The 23,236-nt window shown below is 34.2% G+C and overlaps 1 protein-coding gene across 1 annotated transcript; it reads left to right on the forward strand.

Annotated features, from left to right (window-relative positions):
* The first annotated feature begins 6,587 nt into the window (after positions 1 to 6,587).
* LOC112742081 (protein SULFUR DEFICIENCY-INDUCED 1) lies at positions 6,588 to 11,741 on the forward strand. The gene is made up of 4 exons (XM_025791304.3): positions 6,588 to 6,881; positions 8,495 to 8,707; positions 9,863 to 10,018; positions 11,056 to 11,741. The coding sequence occupies exons 1-4, from the start codon at positions 6,768 to 6,770 to the stop codon at positions 11,458 to 11,460; spliced, it is 888 nt and encodes a 295-aa protein (XP_025647089.1). The 5' UTR covers positions 6,588 to 6,767; the 3' UTR covers positions 11,461 to 11,741.
* Positions 11,742 to 23,236: the final 11,495 nt, after the last annotated feature.

Genomic DNA, 23,236 nt, shown 5'->3' on the forward strand with positions numbered 1-23,236 from the left:
CAATCATCTGTCGGTTCTCGATCATGCTGGAATAGGATTCACCCTCCTTTTGCGTCTGTCACTAACGCCCAGCACTCGCGAGTTTGAAGCTCGTCACAGTCATTCAGTCATTGAATCCTACTCGGAATACCACAGACAAGGTTTAGACTTTCCGGATTCTCTCGAATGCCGCCATCATTCTAGCTTACGCCACGAAGATTCCGGTTAGGAGATCTAAGAGATATTCATTCTAGCTTATTTCATGTAGAACGGAAGTGTTTGTCAGGCACGCGCTCATAAGGGAGAAGGATGATGAGCGTCACACATAATCATCACCTTCATCATGTTCTTGGGTGCGAATGGATATCTTAGAAGCGAAATAAGAAGAATTGAATAGAAAACAGTAGTACTTTGCATTAATCTTTGAGGAACAGCAGAGCTCCACACCTTAATCTATGGAGTGTAGAAACTCTACCGTTGAAAATACATAAGTGAAAGGTCCAGGCATGGCCGAGATGGCCAGCCCCCTAAAACGTGATCAAAGGATCATAAGGTAATCCAAAGATGATCAAAAGATGCCTAATACAATAGTAAAAGGTCCTATTTATAATAGACTAGCTACTAGGGTTTACATGAGTAAGTAATTGATGCATAAATCCACTTCCGGGGCCCACTTGGTGTGTGTTTGGGCTGAGCCTGAGTGTTGCACGTGCAGAGGCCATTTGTAGAGTTGAACGCCAGTTTCTGTGCCAGTTTGGGTGTTCAACTCTGGTTTTGGATCCTTTTCTGGCGCTGGACGCCAGATTTGGGCAGAAGGCTGGCGTTGAACGCCAGTTTACGTCGTCTATTCTTGGCCAAAGTATGGACTATTATATATTGCTGGAAAGCCCTGGATGTCTACTTTCCAACGCCATTGGAAGCGCGCCATTTCGAGTTCTGTAGCTCCAGAAAATCCACTTTGAGTGCAGGGAGGTCAGAATCCAACAGCATCAGCAGTCCTTCTTCAACCTCTGAATCTGATTTCTGCTCAAGTTCCTCAATTTCAGCCAGAAAATACCTGAAATCACAGAAAAACACACAAACTCATAGTAAAGTCCAGAAATGTGAATTTAACATAAAAACTAATGAAAACATCCCTAAAAGTAACTAGATCCTACTAAAAACATACTAAAAACAATGTCAAAAAGCGTATAAATTATCCGCTCATCAGTGCACGAGAAGCCCCCACCCAAACGCTGTTCCCGAGCCAGAGCAGTGGAGGAGGCAGCTCAGCCCTCATCATCAGCAGCAGCAGCAGGACCCCTTTACTTCAGCAGCAGCATCCTTACCACCACCACCAGCACCTGACCCTACTTACCTGTTGGTGCAGCACCTGCTTTGCTTCATGGAGCGCCTCGAGCGTCGTGTCATGCGACGTCTCGACGACTGCATCGACCAAATGTTTGTATCACAGGGCATTGAGCTACCTCCACTCCCAGACTCTTCTGCCTCCGACGAGCAGGATCAGGAGGAGGAGCATGACGAGGAGCCAACTCATCAGGATGCACCTCCAGAGACACAGGTCACCACTGAGGTTTAGCACCCTCCTGAGGTTCAACAGGACACTCCAGAGCCACAACCTGAGCCAGTACCACACCCAGAACCACAGCCAGTCCCAATCCCACAGCCTGAGCCTGAGCCACAGCCCAGCGCGATTGCTGACCCCCATCCCGAGCTTCAGCAGTAGCATCGAGGACGATGCTTGATTCTAAAGTGTGGGAAGGTCACCGTTCGTGACCGGTGTTTGCATTTATGTGGTAAACTTTTAGACATCTATTTCTATTTCCTGCTACTTTATTTTATTTTGCACTTTATGTTTTAGATCATTTTGGAATTACTGTATATATTTACTATTATGGATACCCTTATTTTGGTAGTTGCACACTTTTATTATATATATATATGTTTTACATCTTGGCTTTGATTGTGATTAGAAAAATGTTTTGGATTGTTAAAAATCTAGTTAACCCTTTTTATATAAGAATTGTGTTTTGATTGAAAAAGGGGTAAACTAGGGAAAATTTTAGAATTTTCTAAATCACAACATTGCATTAGAATTAATAAGCCTAGTCAATATGATGAAATTTTCAAGAAATTCATTTTTAGGGCACCACCCCAATTGGTTGAAAATTTTTTTTTAGAACTTGCTTGAATTATATACTTTGTGGATCATGTTTTGAGCAAAGAACACAAGCATGTGAGATTTGAGCCTAATTGTGTGGTTACATCATATACGACCACTTATTTTCATTCTTGTGTGTATTATTCTCTTCCTATGATTGTAATTTTTGATTTGTTTGATTCTTTATGTCCATTATTTTGTATATACATGCATTTATATGATTGAGGCCATTGTTCAAATAGCTCACTTACCTAAATAGCTAACCTTTTATCCTCCATTGTTAACCAATCTTGAGCCTATGCTTAACCCATTTGTTCATAATTGTAGCACATTACAAGCTTAAGTGAAAAACAATAAATGTCCCTTATTTGGATCTTTGATTAGCTTAGGCTAGTGAGAAGTGTTTATCATTTGATTTTGGGAGGTTGGGAACATTGGGTAGAGATAAAAGTGTATTTATGTTTTAGTTGAAAATTTTTAGAAATTGGGTACATATTTATGTATTAATCATGTGTAAACCATATGCATTGATGTTCTTGAATATATATTTTAGCTTAAAAAAAAGAAAAATTTTGCAACAAAAAGGGAACAAAATGTCCCAAAGTTTAAGGTTTCATAAATTCAATGCATATGTGTGGTAATCAAAAGGAAATGTATGAGTGTGTAAAAAAGTGAAGAATGGATAGCTAGATTTGTTTAGAATTGTTTAGGTTGTCATAGGTTAGGTGGGAAGTTTAAGTTAATCAAAGATTCGAATTTCAAGCTCATTTGACCATATGCATCCTACCTTGACCCTAGCCCCATTACAACCTATGGGAAAGTCCTCATGATATTTGTATGTATGCATGAAGTAATTGTTAATTGTTAGATGAAAAACAAATCTTGGAAAGCATGATTAGGGGGGAATTGAGTGAATCAACCCCATACACTTGAGTGTCTAGAGCGGATACACATCCGGCAAGGGTTCGATCGCTAAATTACATGTTTCCACCCATGATCATCTTTTCTTGCAAGTTTGTGAACTCTTTCAATGATTCAATCCAATTGTGATTTGCTTTGATTGCTAATACCTTAGCCCTTGTGCTTGCATGTGTATTCTTGGAGATTGATTTATTTTGACTAAGCTATTGCATCATGTAGATAGATTGCATTTAGTTAGTTGCATTGAATAAATATTAATACCCTTTGCTTCCTTTTTGATTTTAGCATGAGGACATGCTTAGATTAAGTGTGGGGAGATTTGATAAACCCCGATTTCGTGATTTATCTTGTGCTTATTTTAGGGGATTTCACCACCTTTTTCCACATTTATTCAATGAAATAGCATGGTTTTATAATTCTCTCTTGAATTGTGCTTAAGTATAAAAATATGCTTTTTAGGCCCTTAAATTGGTGATTTTGATTCACTTTAATTCCATTCGATGCCTTGATGTGTTTGTTGAGTGATTTCAGGTTCACAAGGCAAGTATTGGATGGAAGAAATGAGGAGGAAAACATGCAAAGTGGAGAATGCATGAAGAAACAAAGATTGGGAATGCATCAATGGGTGCGCACGCGTACAAGGCGCGCCTGCACAAAAGTGGTTTTACATAGAGACGCGCACGCGTACATGACGCGTCCGTGCGGATGAAGAATTTGCCAATCGACGCGGACGCGCACATGGCGCGTATGCGCTGATACTCTCACGTGGCCCACTTAAAGGCAAAACGCTGGGGCGATTTCTGAGCTGCCCAGGCCCAAATCCAACTTGTTTCTGAGTGTATTTCATGCAAAATTGAAGTCCAAGCAAAGGGGGAGCAATTAGTTTAGCCAACATGAGCCTTTAGTTAGTTTTCTAGAGAGAGAAGCTCCCTCTTCTCTCTAGAATTAGGTTAGGATTAGGTTAAATTGTCTTAGATCCATGATTAATTACTTGATTTCATCTTGTTTTCTTTATGATTTATCATTTCTACATCTTGATTCTCTTTTTTGTAATGTTAATTTCTCATTTTGCTCTCTTTTGTGATGATGAACTCATGTTGGATTTGTTTTACATTTAATGTAATTTGATGTTGATGTTTCTTTTATTGATAAATTGACTTGTGATTTTATTTTCCTTGCAATTAGTAGTTGGTAGATTTTATTATTCTTGCAATTAATAATGTTTACTTCTATTGCATTCTATGTGTTTGACGAAATGTTCTCTTTAGTTTTTGAGTAGTTTTGTCAACTCTTGGTCTAAGCTAAGGGAATTGGGTAAACTTGAGTTATTGGGTATGATGGATTTGATGATTTGAGAATCCTTGGTGATCAATTTGATACCCATTGACGCTAACCCATTACTAAGTTAATTAGTAGGTAGCTTGGGACTTAAGGGTTGATGTGATCAAACCTATTTGACGTACTTCAAGCTTAGGAGTAAATATTACGTACTTAAGGCTTTCGAGAAGTAGACTTAATAGGTTAGCTTCTCATAATTATTAATATTTGGTTTGTTGACAAGGATGGTGATCTCAGTTACCTAAGCCTTAACCAAGAGTTCTTTATCTTGCTTTCTTTAATTACTTGCTTAATTTACTTTTCATGCCTTCTTATGAACCAAAACCCCCCTTACCCCTTTATAGCCAATAATTGAGCATTTCATTGTATCCTAGGGAGACGACTCAGAGTCCAAATACTTCGGTTAATTCTTATTAGGGGTTTGTTATTCGTGACAAAACCATAAAAATTTAATTTGATGTGAGAGTTGTTTATTGGTTTGGAACTATGCTTACAACGAAATCCTTATTTCTATAAAAAGAAATTCTAGACCGACAACAATTTTCAACTGTCATAGTTCACTTTCTTTTTTTTTTTTTCTCTTCTTTTTATTTTTAGCGTTTACATCATTATAAATTTAGATCAGTGTGAATATCTTAAAATGTGTATTAGTTCATAAAAATATCAAATGCTTTATTTTTTCTCTTTACAAAAATGTTTTCTTAATGTCGTCGAGTTCTTATAATGTAATATATGACCACTTAATATTTTAATACAAAAGACATAAAAGATAAATAGAAAAAGAAAAGGAAAGCAAAAATTTGGAAGAGTAAAAAATTAATTAAAAAATGAGGCATATTCAATTTATAGAGACAATACACGTATTGAAACCAAAAATCAATTTCTATATGTATATCAATGTTTTTCATTATTAAAGGTAAAGTTTAATTTGTCTAAATTTAAACTTTATCATCCTTCTACTGCTTCATTAATTAATTGTCTACTTAAAAATTCGTTTTACAAAAAATATTTGATCATTACAAACCCAAGTAGCATCCTTACTTTTGTGAATCATATCTTTATTTTTTTTTTCTGTCACATGATATATACATGAACTTTAAATCTATGATCTCGTACAATATATATATATATCTCTATTAATACCTCGTGTTCTCAATCTTATTAAAAGGCTTTTTCTAATTCTTTATTAAAAATAAGGTGATTTAAAAAATATTCCTAAACACAAAAACTACAATATAATTTTCTTTGTTTATGCATGTTATTTCACATATTCTTTGGATAAAAAAATTAATTACTAGAATAATAAAATTTGACATTGCAAAATAAAAAAATTTTGTGTACTTGAAATATATCTCTATATATTGTGGTGTATATATATATGTTATGATTACTGTATAAATTACTTCTTTACTTTCACATTTTTAATATTTTTCGATTATTCTTTTAAGGGTTTAATGTATGTTAAGATTATTATTAGTACAAATTTTTTATTTTTCATTTAAATAAACAGATAATAATAAATATATTAAAATTTTAACTTTTATATTCTTTTTAAAAAATTTAAATAATAATATTAATATGATCACTTAAAATAAATACACATTAGCAAAACCCTTCGTTTAGTTGTATAATAATTTAAGAGAAGGCAATTATTCTTTTAAGGATTTAGCATATGGTAAGATTATATATTATCGACACAAAATTTTAATTTTTTGCTTAAATAAATACATAATAATACATTAAACTTATAAATTACTATAAAAAATAGTTTAAAATTGTCAAATTTAGCATCAATTATATCCAACGAAAATATATCAACAGAAAACATTTTTGTAATAAATTATATATTTTTATAAAAGAATTCAAATAAAAATATATATACTTAAAATACATATTAACTAAATCCATGTTTTAGGTGTATAATAATTTAAGAGAAGACAAATAATTGATATTGAAAGCATATATATGACGTATAAGGCATTACAAGTTATAGATATCTCTTTGTCTAAAATCAAAGACTAATGAATCATATCATGTTTAATCAAATGGCGACAAGTGTTGCTTCCCAATTTGAGGAGATAGCTTTGATTAGCTGTTATTTCCAAAACCCACACCAAAATGGAACATAGACGCACTCCCATCCAGATTCATCTATGTTACATATTCTTTGATCATAGATAGATTCATTGTCCATAATTTATATATAAATATGCTTTCCTCTCTCCTTAGTCTCCCTCTTTTCTGAGAGTAGACCCCCCTTTGCAATGAATCTTTTCTTATCCTAAATTCATAACTCATAAGTCATAAGGTGTGCATGTCTGAAATTACGAGAAAAAAGAAAAGAGTGTGATTTGTGTGTGAGAGAGAAATGGAAGGGAGTGGTTGCAAGAAAAGCTCAAAGGGAAAAAAAGATGACCTTTATCATGTTATTCATAAGGTACCTTATGGAGATACTCTCTATGTTAAAGCCAAGCATGCCCAGGTAATTTTTTTTTCTTTTTTTTTTTTTTGGATCAATTTGAATTTTGATTAATCACTTGAATAAATTATGTATAATTTTATGGAACAACCGAAATTATTATTGTTTGCAGAAGTATTTTGAGTTTCATATTACAAAACCCTTCCTCAGTGATAACTATGCACTGCTCTTATATGTTTTTAAAAGATTTTGTTAAATGGTGCCCTAAGTATATAGGTTAAATATACCATAAAAAATATTTTATAAAAATTATTTTTTTTATATTTTTAATGTATTAAATATATAAAAAATATTTAAAAAATTATTATTATATTTTTAAAATGTGACACAAGTTAATTAAATTCTTTTTTTAAATTTATTTTACATTTTTGAATTTCAATTCGATTGATAAATTGGATTATTAAAATAAAAAAATATGATTTTATGATATGATATCTCAAATCATTAAAATGTGTGCCACCTCTTATTGCTATGGTTGTGCGGCCGACAAATCAAGTGACCAATGTCTATGATGATAATATCACCTTATTGCTAAAACAAGCAAGTAATGCTATGTAAATTTGTGTTCATCTCCGTCTCTTATATATCGGTTTGTTAAAAACAAAACGCTATTCCATTTATTCGAAAATAACTATGATTCTTTTATGTATCTAAATTTAATTTGTGTCTAAATACTTATATATCTCAAGTAGTATATATAACGAACATAAACACATGATTTAAGAAACGAATAATATAACTAACAGTTCTTGCATTCCATTTGCTGAAAAGTCTCCACTAACTAGGTTGCGAATAAGATCCACAATAATATCGTTCAAATTCAACCATTCCTTTACCTTCCAATTTGCAAATTAAACTTGAAATAATTGGGACACAGCTTAGAGATTTAATAATCTTCTGCTTTTCGTCATTTAGATTTAAAGTCATATACGTTTGTTTGACTCTCACGAATTCCACTCTATAATATAATGCCTTAGGTAAAAAGATATGCAGTAAATTTCCTTTTTTACCCTTATCTTTTTCTTTCTTCCCTTAAATTAAACAACCTGCACTCGATTCAATTTCATTATACGTCGCCAAACTTTACAGTCAAATGAGGATCACCGACACTGCCAAAAACGCATAACAGTGACACTGCCGCCCGGAAAAAATAGAAAAGAAGATATCTATGCAACTCTAACATGTTATGATATATAATCCTTTCCTAAGTATATATCATCTACAGATTAATATTTAGTTATATGATAATCACTCTATAATGATAATCATATGAAATAATATCTCGATTAATTTAGCAAAATAGTAACACACTATTACATTATTATAGCATATATTTGTGTACACATTTTTCAGAGATAAATATATATTAAATGTTTTTTCGATTCTTAATTATTTATTCGAAAGACAAAATATTTTTTTACAATAAAAAAATTCCTAATTGAACTTGGATGATTGAGACCTTTTGAAATTTTTAAATTGCGGAAAAGTAGGCTTTGCCCATAAAATAAATTGTCAGCAACTTGAGAAGGCATTTACTCGCACGTGTGTGTATAGTGTATACAGAGATATAACAGAATGAATGAAGTAATTAATGGTTATTATTGTACATTAATCAGTTGGTAGATAAGGACCCAGAAGCAGCAATAGTGTTATTTTGGAAGGCGATAAATGCTGGAGATAAAGTGGACAGTGCCTTAAAGGACATGGCTGTTGTGATGAAGCAATTAGACAGATCCGAAGAAGCAATTGAAGCCATCAAATCTTTCAGAAGCCTTTGTTCCAAACATTCTCAAGAGTCACTTGATAATGTACTTCTTGACCTCTACAAGGTATATACATACATAGACTTCTTTCAAAACTGTTAGTTCCACTTCATATGAGCTACCTAGCTTTTCTTTTTCTTAGTTTTAATATAAAAATTAAATAAATTATTAGTTCTAATGATAAAAGATTTATATCTTTACAATTTTAAATATAAAAAATATAAACTACTTCTATATTCCATTAACAACTGTGTTAATTCCACAAAACTATAAAAAACATTTGACAAGTTTTACTATGCAGTGAAATATTCATTTCCGATTATTTTGTTGAATTAATGTATGTTTGATGAGTATCAAATTAACTTACCTTTTTTACGATTAAAATTATTTATAATCAAATTTTTATTGTTAAAAGTGATAGTTTATTTAGTAAAAAAGGAATGGAGGTCAGTAGTTTTATGTTATAGCAATAAAGACCAATACTAGTAAATTACATCATTAAAGAAGTATAAGGATTAAAATATATGTTAAAATAGCTAGAGAAATGTAGATTTTCTTTATACACCTTGTTTTTAGGCTTTTATATTATTGTAGGTTATTGAATGAAAAATAATTAAATAATTAGAATATAAAATTAATAGATTAATATTAGTTGTAAAGAATTTTGAATTTCTTATTTTCTAAATTTAAACTTTCAAGTATAAAGAACAACAAAAATTATTCTCATAAAAACATATTAGGTTATTTGAATATCTGAGGGGCCAAGGCTCCTGTTAAATTCACCACTGTATGAAATTCACTAATTTTTATGTGTATGTCCAATGGCTTAAGAACAATATATGTATTATTTAAAGTGACATCTTAATAGATTTCATAATTAATTGATAAATTTAATTTGTGATATACTCAATGGTAAAGTCTAGGGACCAGTAACTTTATTAAATTTTGACCAGCATGTAATCAGTAAATAAAAGTGAGTCATTGGAAGAAATCTCACACCATTAAAATTATTATTAGTGGTTATTCGATGGCTACAAATCACAAAAGTTGCTGGCCCTAGCACTCCTCATATTCAATATTATGATTTGTTTATCATTCTGAAGAGTAAAAAGGATAATCATATATGTCATTTCATGTTGTTACAAAGTAACATCTTAATAGAGATTTAGTTAATTAATAAACAAATGATGAATAATCTAATTGAGTGTTCGTGAAAGACAGAAATGTGGAAGAATTGATGAGCAAATTGAGTTGCTGAAGAGAAAGCTAAGACTAATCTACCAAGGTGAAGCCTTCAATGGAAGGACCACAAGGACTGCTCGCTCTCATGGCAAAAAGTTCCAAGTTTCTATCAAGCAAGAAACTGCAAGATTATTGGTATTTTTCATATTACATCATACATATTAACTCTTTTTTTTTTTTTTTTTATCCTTTATCGCACTTTTTCATCATTACTATCTTTAATTTACTTTAGCTTATTTTTATTTTCAAAAAAATATATTTTTGGGCCTAACGATTTTTTTTTAAAAATATGTTTAATGTTTAATTCAATTTAATTTTGTCCATAACATTTTTAATTTATAGATCAATTTTTTTTAATATTTTCGATTTGTATTAAAATTATAAGTAAATATTTTTTATTTTCTCCCTAATATTTTAAATGGAAATAACATCTAAAATTAATTTTGACACAAATTAAAAATATTAGGAACAAAATTAAATTAAATTAAACGTTAAATATATTAAAAAATTAACAAATATTAAAAATAAAAAAACATATTTTACCTTTTTTTTTTCTTTTACAATTTTTTGTTTTTATTTCGATTTGATTGGAAATTTGAAATTAATAATATAAAAATTGACATCATAATAATGAAAATAAAAACAGAAAGGCAAAATATGCATTAAAATTGGTGATGCGTGCCTTGTGCGAAATAATTTTGCATTTTATTTATTTTTGAGTGAGTGGGCAAAAAAATCTACCTTACAATAATGATAGGATAGAATTTAATGTTGAAAGTATGATTGGATTTGTGCATTATTCATCCTTCACGTCCGAGTAGTCTCTTGGTGGACAGGTATGAATTGAATTATTAATGTATCTTAATTTAATAATTTAAATTTTTGAAGCAAATAATCCTATGATATAATTTCAAAATTTCTGATGATAAAAGAGTATAAAGCTTAATCTTGTGGCCCCATATTTTTTAAATAAAAAACTAAATTAAATTTCAACATAAAGTATGGATGGACAGAAACTCATGATTTGAATTGAAAAGAACCTCATGCATGAGTGGTGTTATAGAAGAAAACATACAATATAAATAATAGCTATCCATGAACAAGTTTTATTTGTTTTAACTAAAATAGTAGAGGGCAATTCTAACTGTGTTTTATTCTATATATATTTTTAGGGAAATTTGGGGTGGGCCTACATGCAAAAGGAGAACTACATGATGGCGGAGGTTGTATTCAAGAAAGCCCAAATGATAGATGCTGACGCCAACAAGGCTTGCAACTTGGTGGTGTGCCTCATGAGACAATCCCGTTATGAAGAAGCCTATTACATTCTTGAACATGTCTTGCATCAAAAGCTTCCTGGCTCCGATGAAACCAAGTCCAAGAAAAGAGCAGAGGAGTTGCTTTTGGAATTGAATTCAAATCTCCCTCAATCACAATATCTGGATAATTTGGGCCTTGATGATGACTTTGTCAAAGGGATAGATGAATTGCTCACTGCATGGGGATCAAATAACAGATCCAGAAGGCTTCCTATATTTGAGGAAATCTCTTCCTTTAGAGATCAATTGGCATGTTAGTTAATTCTCAATCTTAGGTTATATGTTTCTTTTTATTATTGTTTGTGTCATGTTTGTATATATTACTATATTAGTGTCATAGGTTGTTATTATTCTTAGTACGTAGTTTGTGCTTCCTCTACCCTTTTTTGTCTTCTTAAAATGGTGAGGGAAGCAATGAAACCAATAAGCTTTGCTTGTATCTTGTTAGATGAATAATAGATATGAAGCGTTCCAATAATAAGCACCATCTTTGTGGATAGAAGATTGATGGTATGATATGAAATTCATTTTATTACATAGTTTCAGGTGCAAAAACAATCATCTATGATAATACTCTTTTACTTTTTTATTTTTATTTTTTTTATGCTTATTAAGAGTGATCATGATTCATGAATATCAATTTTGAGAATAAAAAAGCAGCTTGGTCAAATGTCATGAAACACAAAAACAGCAATATTGGAACATTGGAACACTTATGAATCTCAAAAAGAAGATTCTGGGCTAACTAGTTATTGCTTTTGGTTAAAGTAGTAGTTGTGCAAACATCATCTAAATCGGATCCCCAATGAGAATCAACAAATGCAAGGATTTTGAAGTCAAAGTAGGTATTCCGAGAATTACCTGAAACATTGATTTGGGCCTGAACGTGAGGCTCAGATCTCTTTGTATGGCAGCGTCTGACTTGTTGATTCCGAGGTATCACCTGTCCGAGTTCCTCGTGAGGAGATGATGGGTGGTACCTGCAAGAGACTCCGATACATAAGTTAGCAAGGATTTTAGACAGATTTTTAGTAGATTAGAACGTGAATTATACCTGAAGGGTGTCAACGTATTTATAGTAAAGTCATTGATCACCTTTTGTTACGGTAGTTCCACCTTTATTGATGGATAACTGTTCTCTTTATTTTGGGAGTTTTGTTGACTTCACCCTTCTAGATGAAGTGGCTAGATTCGTGGAGGCAGTTACTCACTTTGGGCAAGTAGAACTGGATTCCCTTGATGATGTCCAGTCTCTTCAAAGAGGCCGGGTAAGCGTGGAGACCAACCCTTCTGAGTCAGGCCCTTTATTTTTTAGTGGGCCTGGCTTTAAGTTTTGGGGCAAGGTATGAATAGTGTCTCTGCTTGAGTCCGAGCTTTTTAAGAGGTCAGACTCGAGCATATTGGACCTTTAGCTTTCACATCGGGTACCCGACATATTTTCAAAATTTTTGAATGTTATTGTCTTTAAGGGAGAGCGAGCAAAACGCGACAGTTTCTCTTGGGGTTTGCGCACGTTTTCTTGAGGGGTGTAACGGTTGCTCTGCCCTTGTCCCCCTATATAAGATGCCTTTTTTCTCCCTTTTCTCTTTTCTTCATTTCCAAAAGCATTTCCCTTTCAGTTTCTTGCTTCCTCAGTACCCTCGATTCCAAGATTTCTCCATCTTATTTCTTCTGAAGGTTTGTCTTGCAGCGTCTAGATAGGAATGTTCGTGCTTGATAGAGAATTAATGTTGATCTAGAATTTCTCAAAATAGAATCTCTTCGTTGTAAGTATAGTCCAAACCAATAACTAACTCTCAATCAAAGTTTAATTTCAAATAAAAATATAACCGAGAGTAATTCAACTTCGGGTCATCTCCCTCGGACAATGCAATTAAGATGTCATACTCTTGGTTGTGAGGAAAAGAGGGTTTTGAAGTATAGAATGAGAGATTAAAAAAATTAATAAATAAAAGAACTAAGAAATGATCAAAAAGGATATTAATGCAAATTAAAAGAAAGCAAGATCAAAACTTAGTGACAATGCTATAAATGCATAAAGAGCCTTGACTTGGAAATGAGAATTAAGGAATCCTATCATCGTCATTACCACAACTATGACAACTATGATAAGTCAATCTCGCTTCGTCAATTCCTAACATCGAGGAGTAAGTCAAGCAAGCATAATTGATCTTAATCCATAAGTCATAGCTAACTTACTAATTACTTAGTAAAAAGCTAGCATCAATGGAAACAAGAGTCAACTAACTACCCAAGAATTACCACTAAATGTTGGACATTATGACTCTAGTATCCTAGGAACTCATTTTCCAAGGCAAGGTGTGAAAATCTATTCAAAATTATCAAGTGGCATTTTTACAAACACTTGGTGGGCATAAAAGCAAAACAAAAGAATATACAAAAGATAATGAAAACTAAAACCAAACTATTCACAAAATCAACAATAAACACTCAAGCAAGCATATAGGAATCATAAAATATCAAATTCATAAGCAAAAGATTTAAGAAATCAAAATTGCATATATCAAAGTAACTTGAACAAGAGGAAAATATAACAAAAGTAGTGTAATTAAAGAGGGAATTAAGGAGTATTTACAATAAAGATGAGCAAAATCCAAGATTAAAACTTAACTATAAAATGCTACAATAAAAATTTCAGTAAACCCTAAGAGAGAATTTTCTATCTACACTACTCCTACTCCTAATGCATTTTTCTACCCTAAAGTGAGCTCCCTGATGCACCACTATTTCGTGGTACATTTTATGCTTAATTTTAGTAGATTTCATCCATTATTCCCACATTTATTCAATGAAATAGCATGGTTTCATAATTTTCTCCTAATTTCTACTTAAGTGCAAAAACATGCTTTTTAAGTCTTTAATTTGCTAATTTTAATTCACCTTTGATTCCACTAGATGCCTTGATGTGTTTGTTAGTGAATTCAGGTTGAAAAGGCTAGGAATGGATCAAAGGAATGAAGAGAAAAGTATGCAAGTGGACTAATAATGGGAAATCAAGGATTTGGGATGCATTCACCGACGCGTGCACGTAGCAGACGCGCACGTAGCAGACGCGCACGCGTGGAATTGAAGTCAAATGGCGACGTGTACACGTGACATGACGCATACGCATGGATAGCAAAAAGCCAAGCGACACGTACGCGTGATCCACGCATACGTGTCGATGTTCGCACGTGACATCATTAAAGTGAAAACGCCGGAGGCGATTTCTGGGCTTTCCAGGCCTAGATCCAACTCAATTCTGAGCCTATTACATGCAGAAATCAAGAGGAGTCAAGGGGGGGAGGGGAAGCTCATAGTTTAGTTTTGATCATGCTTTAGTTAGTTTCTAGATAGAGAAGCTCTCTCTTCTCTCTAGAATTAGGTTAGATGTAGATTAAGAATTCTTAGATCTAGGTTTAATTCATGCTTTGATTTACTTTTCTTTCCAATTCCTTGTTTCTCTACCCTTGCTTTCCTAGTTTTGTATTTCATTACTTGTAATTGTTTACTTGTTGTTGATGCACTCTTGTTTCTTCTACTCCTTTTTAATGCAATTTATGTTTCATGCTCCTTTATTGTTGATTTGAATTGTTGTTGTTAAATTCCTTGCGATCTTATCTTGCTTTCCTTTTATGCCTTCCAAGTGTTTGATTAAATGCTTGGAAGGATGTTAGAGTAGATTTTTGTGTTCTTGGCTTGGGATGGCAACTTAGGTGAACTTGAGTTGCTAATGTCCAAGTGTTGATAATTGGTGTCCATTGATACTAGCTTTCCCTAAATCAATTGGTGAGAAGGCTAGGACTTATGGATTAGGATTGGTGTAGCTCATTTGACTTTCCTCCATTTATTAGAGGATGACTTAATGGGATTAATCCTTGCAATTATCATGTTGTGATTAGTGACAAGGATAAAGATCCTTGACCATCATTCCTTGCCAAGACCTTTTTATTCTTTGAGTTTCAATTTACTTTCTTGCAATTTATCTTTCATGTCTCTTATCCAAAACCCTAAAATATACATCTCATAACCAATAGCAAGAACACTTCACTGCAATTCCTTTGAGAGACGACCCAAGGTTTGAATACTTTGGTTATTTTTATTGGGGTTTGTTACTTGTGACAACCAAAGTTTTGCATGAGAGGATTATTTGTTGGTTTAGAAATTATACTTGCAACAAGATTTCATTTGTGAAATTCTTTACCAATCAAAAATCCCTTCATCAAAATGGCGCCGTTGCCGGGGAATTGCAAATGTGTGCCTTGTTATTGGTTATTGTATATATGTGAATATTGTGAATATGTTTGCCTTTTGCTTCTTTGTTAGTTTTTGGAAGTGTAGGAGTTTGTTCTCTTTATTTGTTACTAGTTGTTGTTTTTATTTCCCCTTTTTACCATGAATTCTCATCCCTTTGGCTGAGTTTGGTTACAATTATGTTGTAGGAAATGAAAGCTTTAATGAGGATATGCATCAAGGATGGAACAACCAAGGTTGGGAGGAGCCTCAAGCTTATGGACAACCTTTTTGGCAACAACCTCCTCCGGGTTCTTATAGGTATTCCAACTCCTAATGCATATCAATCCAATAGCTATGATCGACATTCTTGTAGTTACCAACAAGCCCCACCCATGCGCCTATGAACCTCATCCTCAACGTAACCCTCAACCATACTCACAAGCCCTTTTTTACCAAACACCTTCATATGACCCTAATCCTTACCCACCATACCAACAACCATATGAGCCATATGAACCACACCTAGAACCACCACCATTCCAACCTCAACACTTCCAAGAACCACCTCCTCTATACTGTTACCAAGAAGAACCACCTTCCTATCATGAATCCTTTCTCCAAAATAATGAATCCTCCTATCCACCCCAAGCCCCAATGGATGAATCTCTCACTTTATTCCTTCAAAGGCAAGAAGAGAAGAAAAGAGAGGTACTAGAATTCATGGCCACCTTGGATGAGGTGGTAAACCGATTAGCCTCCCAATGTTTGAGCACTCAAGGAATTCCCATGGCCACATGTGAAGAATCAATTGAAGAGCATAGCATTAAGGAGAGATTAGAAACTCCAATGAAAAATGAGGAATGTTATTTTGTATTGAAAAAATTGGAGGAAGCTTTGATTGTTGAAGAAGAGGAAGAAGTGGTTGAAGACTTAGGAGATGCGGAACCTCCATGGGAATCTAGAGTCATAGAAAACCCCTTTGAGAAGATTGAATTTCATGTTGAGGAGGAGAGTGCACAACCTCCAAAACAATTGTTGAATGAAGACTTGGAAGGAGTGAATCAAGAATTGAGTTCCCATGGCGATGAAGATCATTCATCAAACCTTCTTGGTGGTGAATCCTTTGAACTTGAAGAACCTTCTCCTAATGAGATAGAGAGCAATGTGGAGGTAGATTTCTCTCATCCTCCCATTTATGATTTGAGTGATGGAGAAGAGTTAGATGAAATTGATGAACAAAAGATTGAATTTGGAGAAGTTTGTAAAGAGGTGGAGGTAATCAAGGAAGAACACAAGGGAGTAGAGCTTGCAAGGACGTTGGAAGTATTTCTCCCCAAGCTATCACCATCCATTCTTTCATTCAAGTGGGTAAATCACTCATCTCTAAGCTTAATTATCCCACTTGAATATGGTTTGCTTGAGACGGATGGGCAACTTAGAGCTCTTTGTGGCTTTAAGAGCAAAAGGGAGATGGTTAGTAGTTGGCATTGTAAATCAAAGTCCATGATGGTTGCATGTTCAAGGCTTAATAGCAAGGGTTGGTGTAGAACTAGATTGCTTGGGTCTAGGATGATGTTTGGTCACTTAATTGAGAATTCATCTTGCTTGCCACCCAAATGGAACAATGACGATCAACTTGAAGATGGGTGTCAAAAAAAGTGTGGGATCCCGGATCGCACAAGGAGAATCAAATTTGGGAGCCCTTAGCTTGTGAAGAACTCCATCAAGGCTTGATGGCATTAATTTTGAAGAATGGAGCTTATTGGAGATTCAAGCATTGGTGGATGTTCAAGGATGGATTCAAGCACAAACCACCTTGATGAGGAGCTCCCCATAAGTCCAACTTAAGGACAATAAATAAAAGTGCTAGGTGGGAGACACCCCCACCAGGGTAAAACTTTTTCATTTTCTCATTTGTACATATTGGTAATTAGTTTAATTTCATGTTTTGTTTGGATAGTTGAGTTTAGTTAGTAGTCTAGTATGTTGAATAAGGTTTGAGAGTGTTTTGGTAGCTGTTTGGAGGTTTGGAATGCTTGGTTTGGTGCAAGAACTTGGAAAAATTTTGAAAAACAGAGCACCAACCCACGCGCACGCGTTATCCACGCGTACGCGTCATCTACGCGTACGCGTGGATTTAAAATTTTCACCTCCATACAAAAACCTGAGAGTTGTGCCTACTTCATGCCAACTTTGTGCGCGAGGCACAACTCTACCGACGCGTACGCGTCACCTCATGCATACGCGTCGCCACTCTAAATAACCCATCACGCGTACGTGTGACACACACGTACGCGTCGCTTCCATTTCACCTCACCACGCGCACGCGTCACACGACGCGCACGCGTGGATTGCCTTGTTTCAACACTCCTCTTTTCTTCTCTCCTTTCCATTTCTTTCCTTCTTCTTTCTTCTTCTCTTGTCTTTCCTCCCTTCACCCATCGTCTAACACTACCAAACACCATTTATAACCATTTCTTTTAGTTAGTTAGTTGGTTTTTTAGTTAGTTAAATTTTCATTTCATTTTCTGTTTTTCATTATAGGTGTTGGATTGGTAATCTTGTTTACTATTTATTGCTGCTTATTATTAACTGAATGCTATTTTTAGTATAATTGTCTTCACTATTCATTGTTGGATTCTCTATTGAGGTTATAGTTGGTTACTTGGTTTTGAATTTTTCATGTTTGACATCTTTGCATACCAAGTACATGTGACATTGCCTTCAAGCTTTCTAAATCTTTTGAATTGCATGATTTGGCCACCACGTGATTTGAATCCTTTTCTTTGATTAGGCAATCTCTTAATGGATGTTGTGCATTTACCTTCATGCATTGTGTTTCTTGATTATATGCATCCATATGTTTTTGGCTTGAATGCTTTCATGCTTCTTTATTGCTTGTTTGGTTGTTTTAACCTACAAGTTTAGAGCATCTCAAGCACACTAGAATAAGTGAAGTGCATGTTCTCTTTCGCGTAACTGTGGCATATCTTTTTATGTTGGTGTGTGTGTTCTAAACCGCGCGTAATTTAGAATTCACACACCCATTTTTCATCAATATCACACTAATTCACTCACTCCATTCTAGTGGTTTTCACCTCATTCCAACAATATATGCTTCCTTCTTTTTGCATTTACTTTTCTCACTATCATGCCTTCTAATTTCAGGATGAGTCATTATAAGCAAAAATGGAAGTGGAAGAAAGAACATGCAGCAGCCGGTTGATCCACCAGCTGAAGGTGGCAATCCGGAGAGTCGTCGTACCCCCTTGCTCATCTTTGGATGCACCGAGGACGGGTTTCTAATCCCAACACTTTTGCATTTCATTTTTAGATCTTTTAGGATTTTTTGTTGCATTTTCTTATTTGCATATATATATACATACATAATAAGCTTAGTCAAAATAATGAAAATTTTCCAAGAATTTTATCTATAGGGCATTAACGCCCCAATTGATTTGAGTAAAAATTTTCATTGAACTTGCTTGAATTATATCTTGTGAACATGTTTTGAGCTAAGAACACAAGCATATGAGATTTGAGCCTAATTGTGTGGTTACATCTTATAACCACTTATTTTCCTTCTTGTGTGTATTATTCTCTTTCTATGATTGTAATCTTTGATTTGTTTGATTCTTTATGTCCATTATTTTGTGTATACATGTATTTATATGATTGAGGCTATTGTTTCAATTAGCTCACTTACCCCAATTAGCCTTATCTTTTATCTTCCATTGTTAGCCAACTTTGAGCCTATGATAAACCCACTTGTTCTTAATATTAGCACATGACAAGCCTTAAAGCAAAAAATAATAAATGTCATTTATTTGGATCTCTGATTAGCTTAGGCTAGTGAGTGTGTATAATTCAAGTGTGGGGAAACTTGGGACATTGGTTGAGGTAAAAGGGTAATTTATATTTCTATTGAAAATATTGGAAATTGGGAACATACTCATGTGTTAATTAAATGTAAAACCATATGCATTGATAATTTTGTATATACTTTATTGCAAAAGGAAAAAAATGAGAAAATAAAAAGAAAAAAAATACATATGAAAAGAAAAAAAATTATAGAAAAAGAAAGAAAAAAAAGTGATAAAAGGGGACAAAATGCCCCAAAGTGAAGCTCAATAATAATTAATGCATATGAGTTGTGATCAAGAAAAGAATGCATGAGTATGTGAAAAAGTGAAGAATGGGTAGTTAGGTTAGCAATTAAATTGTATAGGTTGCTATATAGGTTAGGTGGGAAGTTTAAGTTAATCAAAGATTCAAATTTCAAGTCCACTTAACCATATGCATCCTACCTTGACCCTAACCCCATTACAACCTATGAATAAGTTCTCATGATATATGTATACATGCATAGAATAATTGTTGATTGTTAGATGAAAAACAAATCTTAGAAAGCATGATTAGAGGAGAATTGAGTGGATCGACCCTATACACCTGAGTGATTACAGCGGATACACGTCCGGTGAGGGTTCGATGCTCAATTACATGTTTTCCACCTAGAATCATCATTTTTCTTGCAAGTTTGTAAAATCTTTAATAGCTCAATTCAATTGTGGTTTGGCTTGGTTGTTAATACCCTTAGCCCTTGTGCTTATATTGGTTTCCTTGGCAATTGATTTATTTTGACCAAATAATTGCATCTATTTAGATAGTAGCATGTAGGTAGATTGCATATATTTTGATTGCATTGAATAAATGATAGTACCCTTTACCTCTTTCTTGGTTTAGCATGAAGACATGCTTGGTTTAAGTGTGGGAAGATTTGATGCACCGCTATTTCGTGGTACATTTTATGCTTAATTTTAGTGGATTTCATCCATTATTCCCACATTTATTCAATGAAATAGCATGGTTTCATAATTTTCTCCTAATTCGTGCTTAAGTAAAAACATGCTTTTTAAGCCTTTAATTTGCTAATTTTAATTCACCTTTGATTCCACTAGACGCCTTGATGTGTTTGTTAGTAAATTCAGGTTGAAAAGGCTAGGAATGGATCAAAGGAATGAAGAGAAAAACATGCAAGTGGAGAAATCATGAAAAATCAAGGATTTGGGATGCATTCACCGATGCGCGCGCGTGGAATTGAAGTCGCATGGCGACGCGTACACGTGACATGATGCGTACGCGTGGATAGCAAAAAGCCAAGCGTTGCATACGCGTAACCCATGCGTACGCGTGATAAACCCCATTTGTAAGGTTTATCTTGTGCTTAATTTAGGTGATTTTATGACTTTTTGCCCACATTTATTCAGTGAAATAGCATGGTTTCATGATTGTCTCCCAATTTGTGCTTAAGTGTGAAAACATGCTTTTTAGGCTCTTAATTGTTAATTTTAATTCACCTTTGATTCCACTAGATGCCTTGATGTGTTTGCTAGTGATTTCAGGATTAGAAAGGCTAGGAATGGATCAAAGGAGTGAAAGGAAAGCATGCAAAGTGGAGAAATCATGAAAAGCCAAAGATTTGGAAAACGCCCATGGACGCGCGCGCGCACTATGCGCCTACGCGTGGATCGCGAAAACTCCATGGACGCGTACGCACGCTGTTCACATACGCATCGGTGGCCGCACGTGATTTTTAAATAGAAAATGTGACCAACGAATTCTGAGAGCTATGGGGCCCTGTTCACAACCAACTTTGGCGCCAAAATGCATAAAAGGACCAAGGATTGAAGGGGAATCATCATTATTCACATTTTTGGCTCATTCACACACATTAGGATGAGGATTAGTTAGTTTTAGAGAGAGAAGCTCTCACTTCTCTGTAGGATTAGAATTAGGATTAGGTTTAGTTCAATAATCTTAGATCTAGGTTTCAATTCATGCTTTCATCTTCTTCTACCTCTCAATTCCTTGTTGTTACATTCATCATTCTTCTATTCTTTTGTTGTAATTTCCTTTATGTTGTTTTTATGCTTTGTTGTAGATCTACTCTTGTTCCTTCTATTTTCTTTCAATCCAATTTGAGGTAATTCATAATAATTGTGTTTCTTTTGATTGTTGTTGTTAATTCTTTGCAATTAGTTGTTGTTAGATTTTGCTCTTGTTGTTGATTTACTATGTTTTCCTTTTATGCCTTCCAAGTGTTTGATAAAATACTTGGTTAGATTTTAGAGTAGAATTTTATGCTCTTGGCTTGGGAAGGTAACTAGGAACTCTTGAGTTACTAATGTCCAAGTAATTGATGATTGGGAAGCCATTGACTCTAGTTCTCACTAATTGAATTAGTGGAGAGTTAGGACTTATGGACTAGGATTAATATAGCTCATTTGACTTTCCTTTACTACTAGTTAGAGGATGACTTAATGGGATTGATCCTTCCCAATTCTCATGTTGTGGTTAGTGATAGGGATAAAGATCCTTGACCACCAAACCTTGCCAAGACCTTTTTAGCTATTAGTTTACTTCCTTGCCATTTATCTTTTATGTCTCTTATTAAAATCCCAAACATAACTCATAACCAATAACAAGGACACTTTATTGCAATTGCTAGAGAGAACGACCCGAGGTTTAAATACTTCGGTTTATAGATTTTAGGGGTTTAGACTTGTGACAAACAAATTTTTGTATGAAAAGATTATTGATTGGTTTAGAAACTATACTTGTAACGAGATTTCATTAGTGAATTTCTATGCCATCAATATTCCATTCATCAAAATGGTGCCGTTGCCGGGGATTGTATTGGTGTTGTGTTATTGGTTATTGTATATATGTGAATATTGTGAATATGTTTGCCTTTTGCTTCTTTGTTAGTTCTTGCTAGTTTTAGGATTTAATTTTCTTGCTTCTTATTTGATTTTGTTTTCATTTTCTCTTTGCTATCATGAATTCTCACATTGGCTATGAGTGTGATTACAACTATGTTGTAAGAAATGGGAGCTACAATGAGAATGTGTATCAAGGATGGGACAGTCAAAGGTGGGAGGAGCCATATAAATATGATCAATCTTCATGGCAACAACCTCCACCAATGCACTATAAACAAGAGTCATTCTATGATGTATATCAATCTAATGGTTATGGTGAATCGCCTTGTGATTTCCAAGAACCACCACCATATACCTATGAGCCATATCCTTAACATAGCCATCAACCATACTCACAAGCCCCTTTTCACCAACCACCTCCATATGACCCTAATCCATATCCACCATACTGGTGCACGAATTGTGAATCACACTTTTTACAACTCGTACCACTAACCAACAAGTGCACTGGGTCGTCCAAGTAATACCTTACGTGAGTAAGGGTCGAATCCCACGGAGATTGTTGGCTTGAAGCAATCTATGATTATCTTATAATTCTTAGTTAGGATATTAGTTATGATTATCAGTTTGAATTGCGAAAAATAAAAGAGTATGAATTAAATACTTGTTATACAGTAATGGAGAATATGTTGGAGTTTTGGAGATGCTTTGTCTTCTGAATCTCTGCTTTCCCCCTGTTTTCTTCTTCACACACGCAAGGTTCCTCCTATGGAAAGCTATGTGTTGGTGGGTCACCGTTGTCAATGGTTACCATCCGTCCTCTCAGTGAAAATGGTCCACGTGTGCTGTCACCGCACGGCTAATCATCTGTTGGTTCTCACTCATGCTGGAATAGGATCCATTGATCCTTTTGCGTCTGTCACTACGCCCAACCCTTGTGAGTTTGAAGCTCGTTACAGTCATTCAATCCCTGAATTCTACTCAGAATACCACAAACAAGGTTTAGACTTTCCGGATTCTCAAGAATGCTGCCAATGGATTCTAGCTTATACCACGAAGATTCTGATTAAGGAATC

This window comes from Arachis hypogaea, chromosome 14 (assembly GCF_003086295.3).
Source record: "Arachis hypogaea cultivar Tifrunner chromosome 14, arahy.Tifrunner.gnm2.J5K5, whole genome shotgun sequence".
NCBI lineage: Eukaryota > Viridiplantae > Streptophyta > Magnoliopsida > Fabales > Fabaceae > Arachis > Arachis hypogaea.

Coding starts and splice junctions, on each gene's coding strand:
- LOC112742081 (XM_025791304.3), top strand. CDS start 6,768: ATGGAAGGGAGTGGTTGCAAGAAAAGCTCAAAGGGAAAAAAAGATGAC. Junction 6,882..8,494: donor TTAAAGCCAAGCATGCCCAG/GTAATTTTTTTT, acceptor TACATTAATCAG/TTGGTAGATAAGGACCCAGA. Junction 10,019..11,055: donor AAGAAACTGCAAGATTATTG/GTATTTTTCATA, acceptor ATATATTTTTAG/GGAAATTTGGGGTGGGCCTA.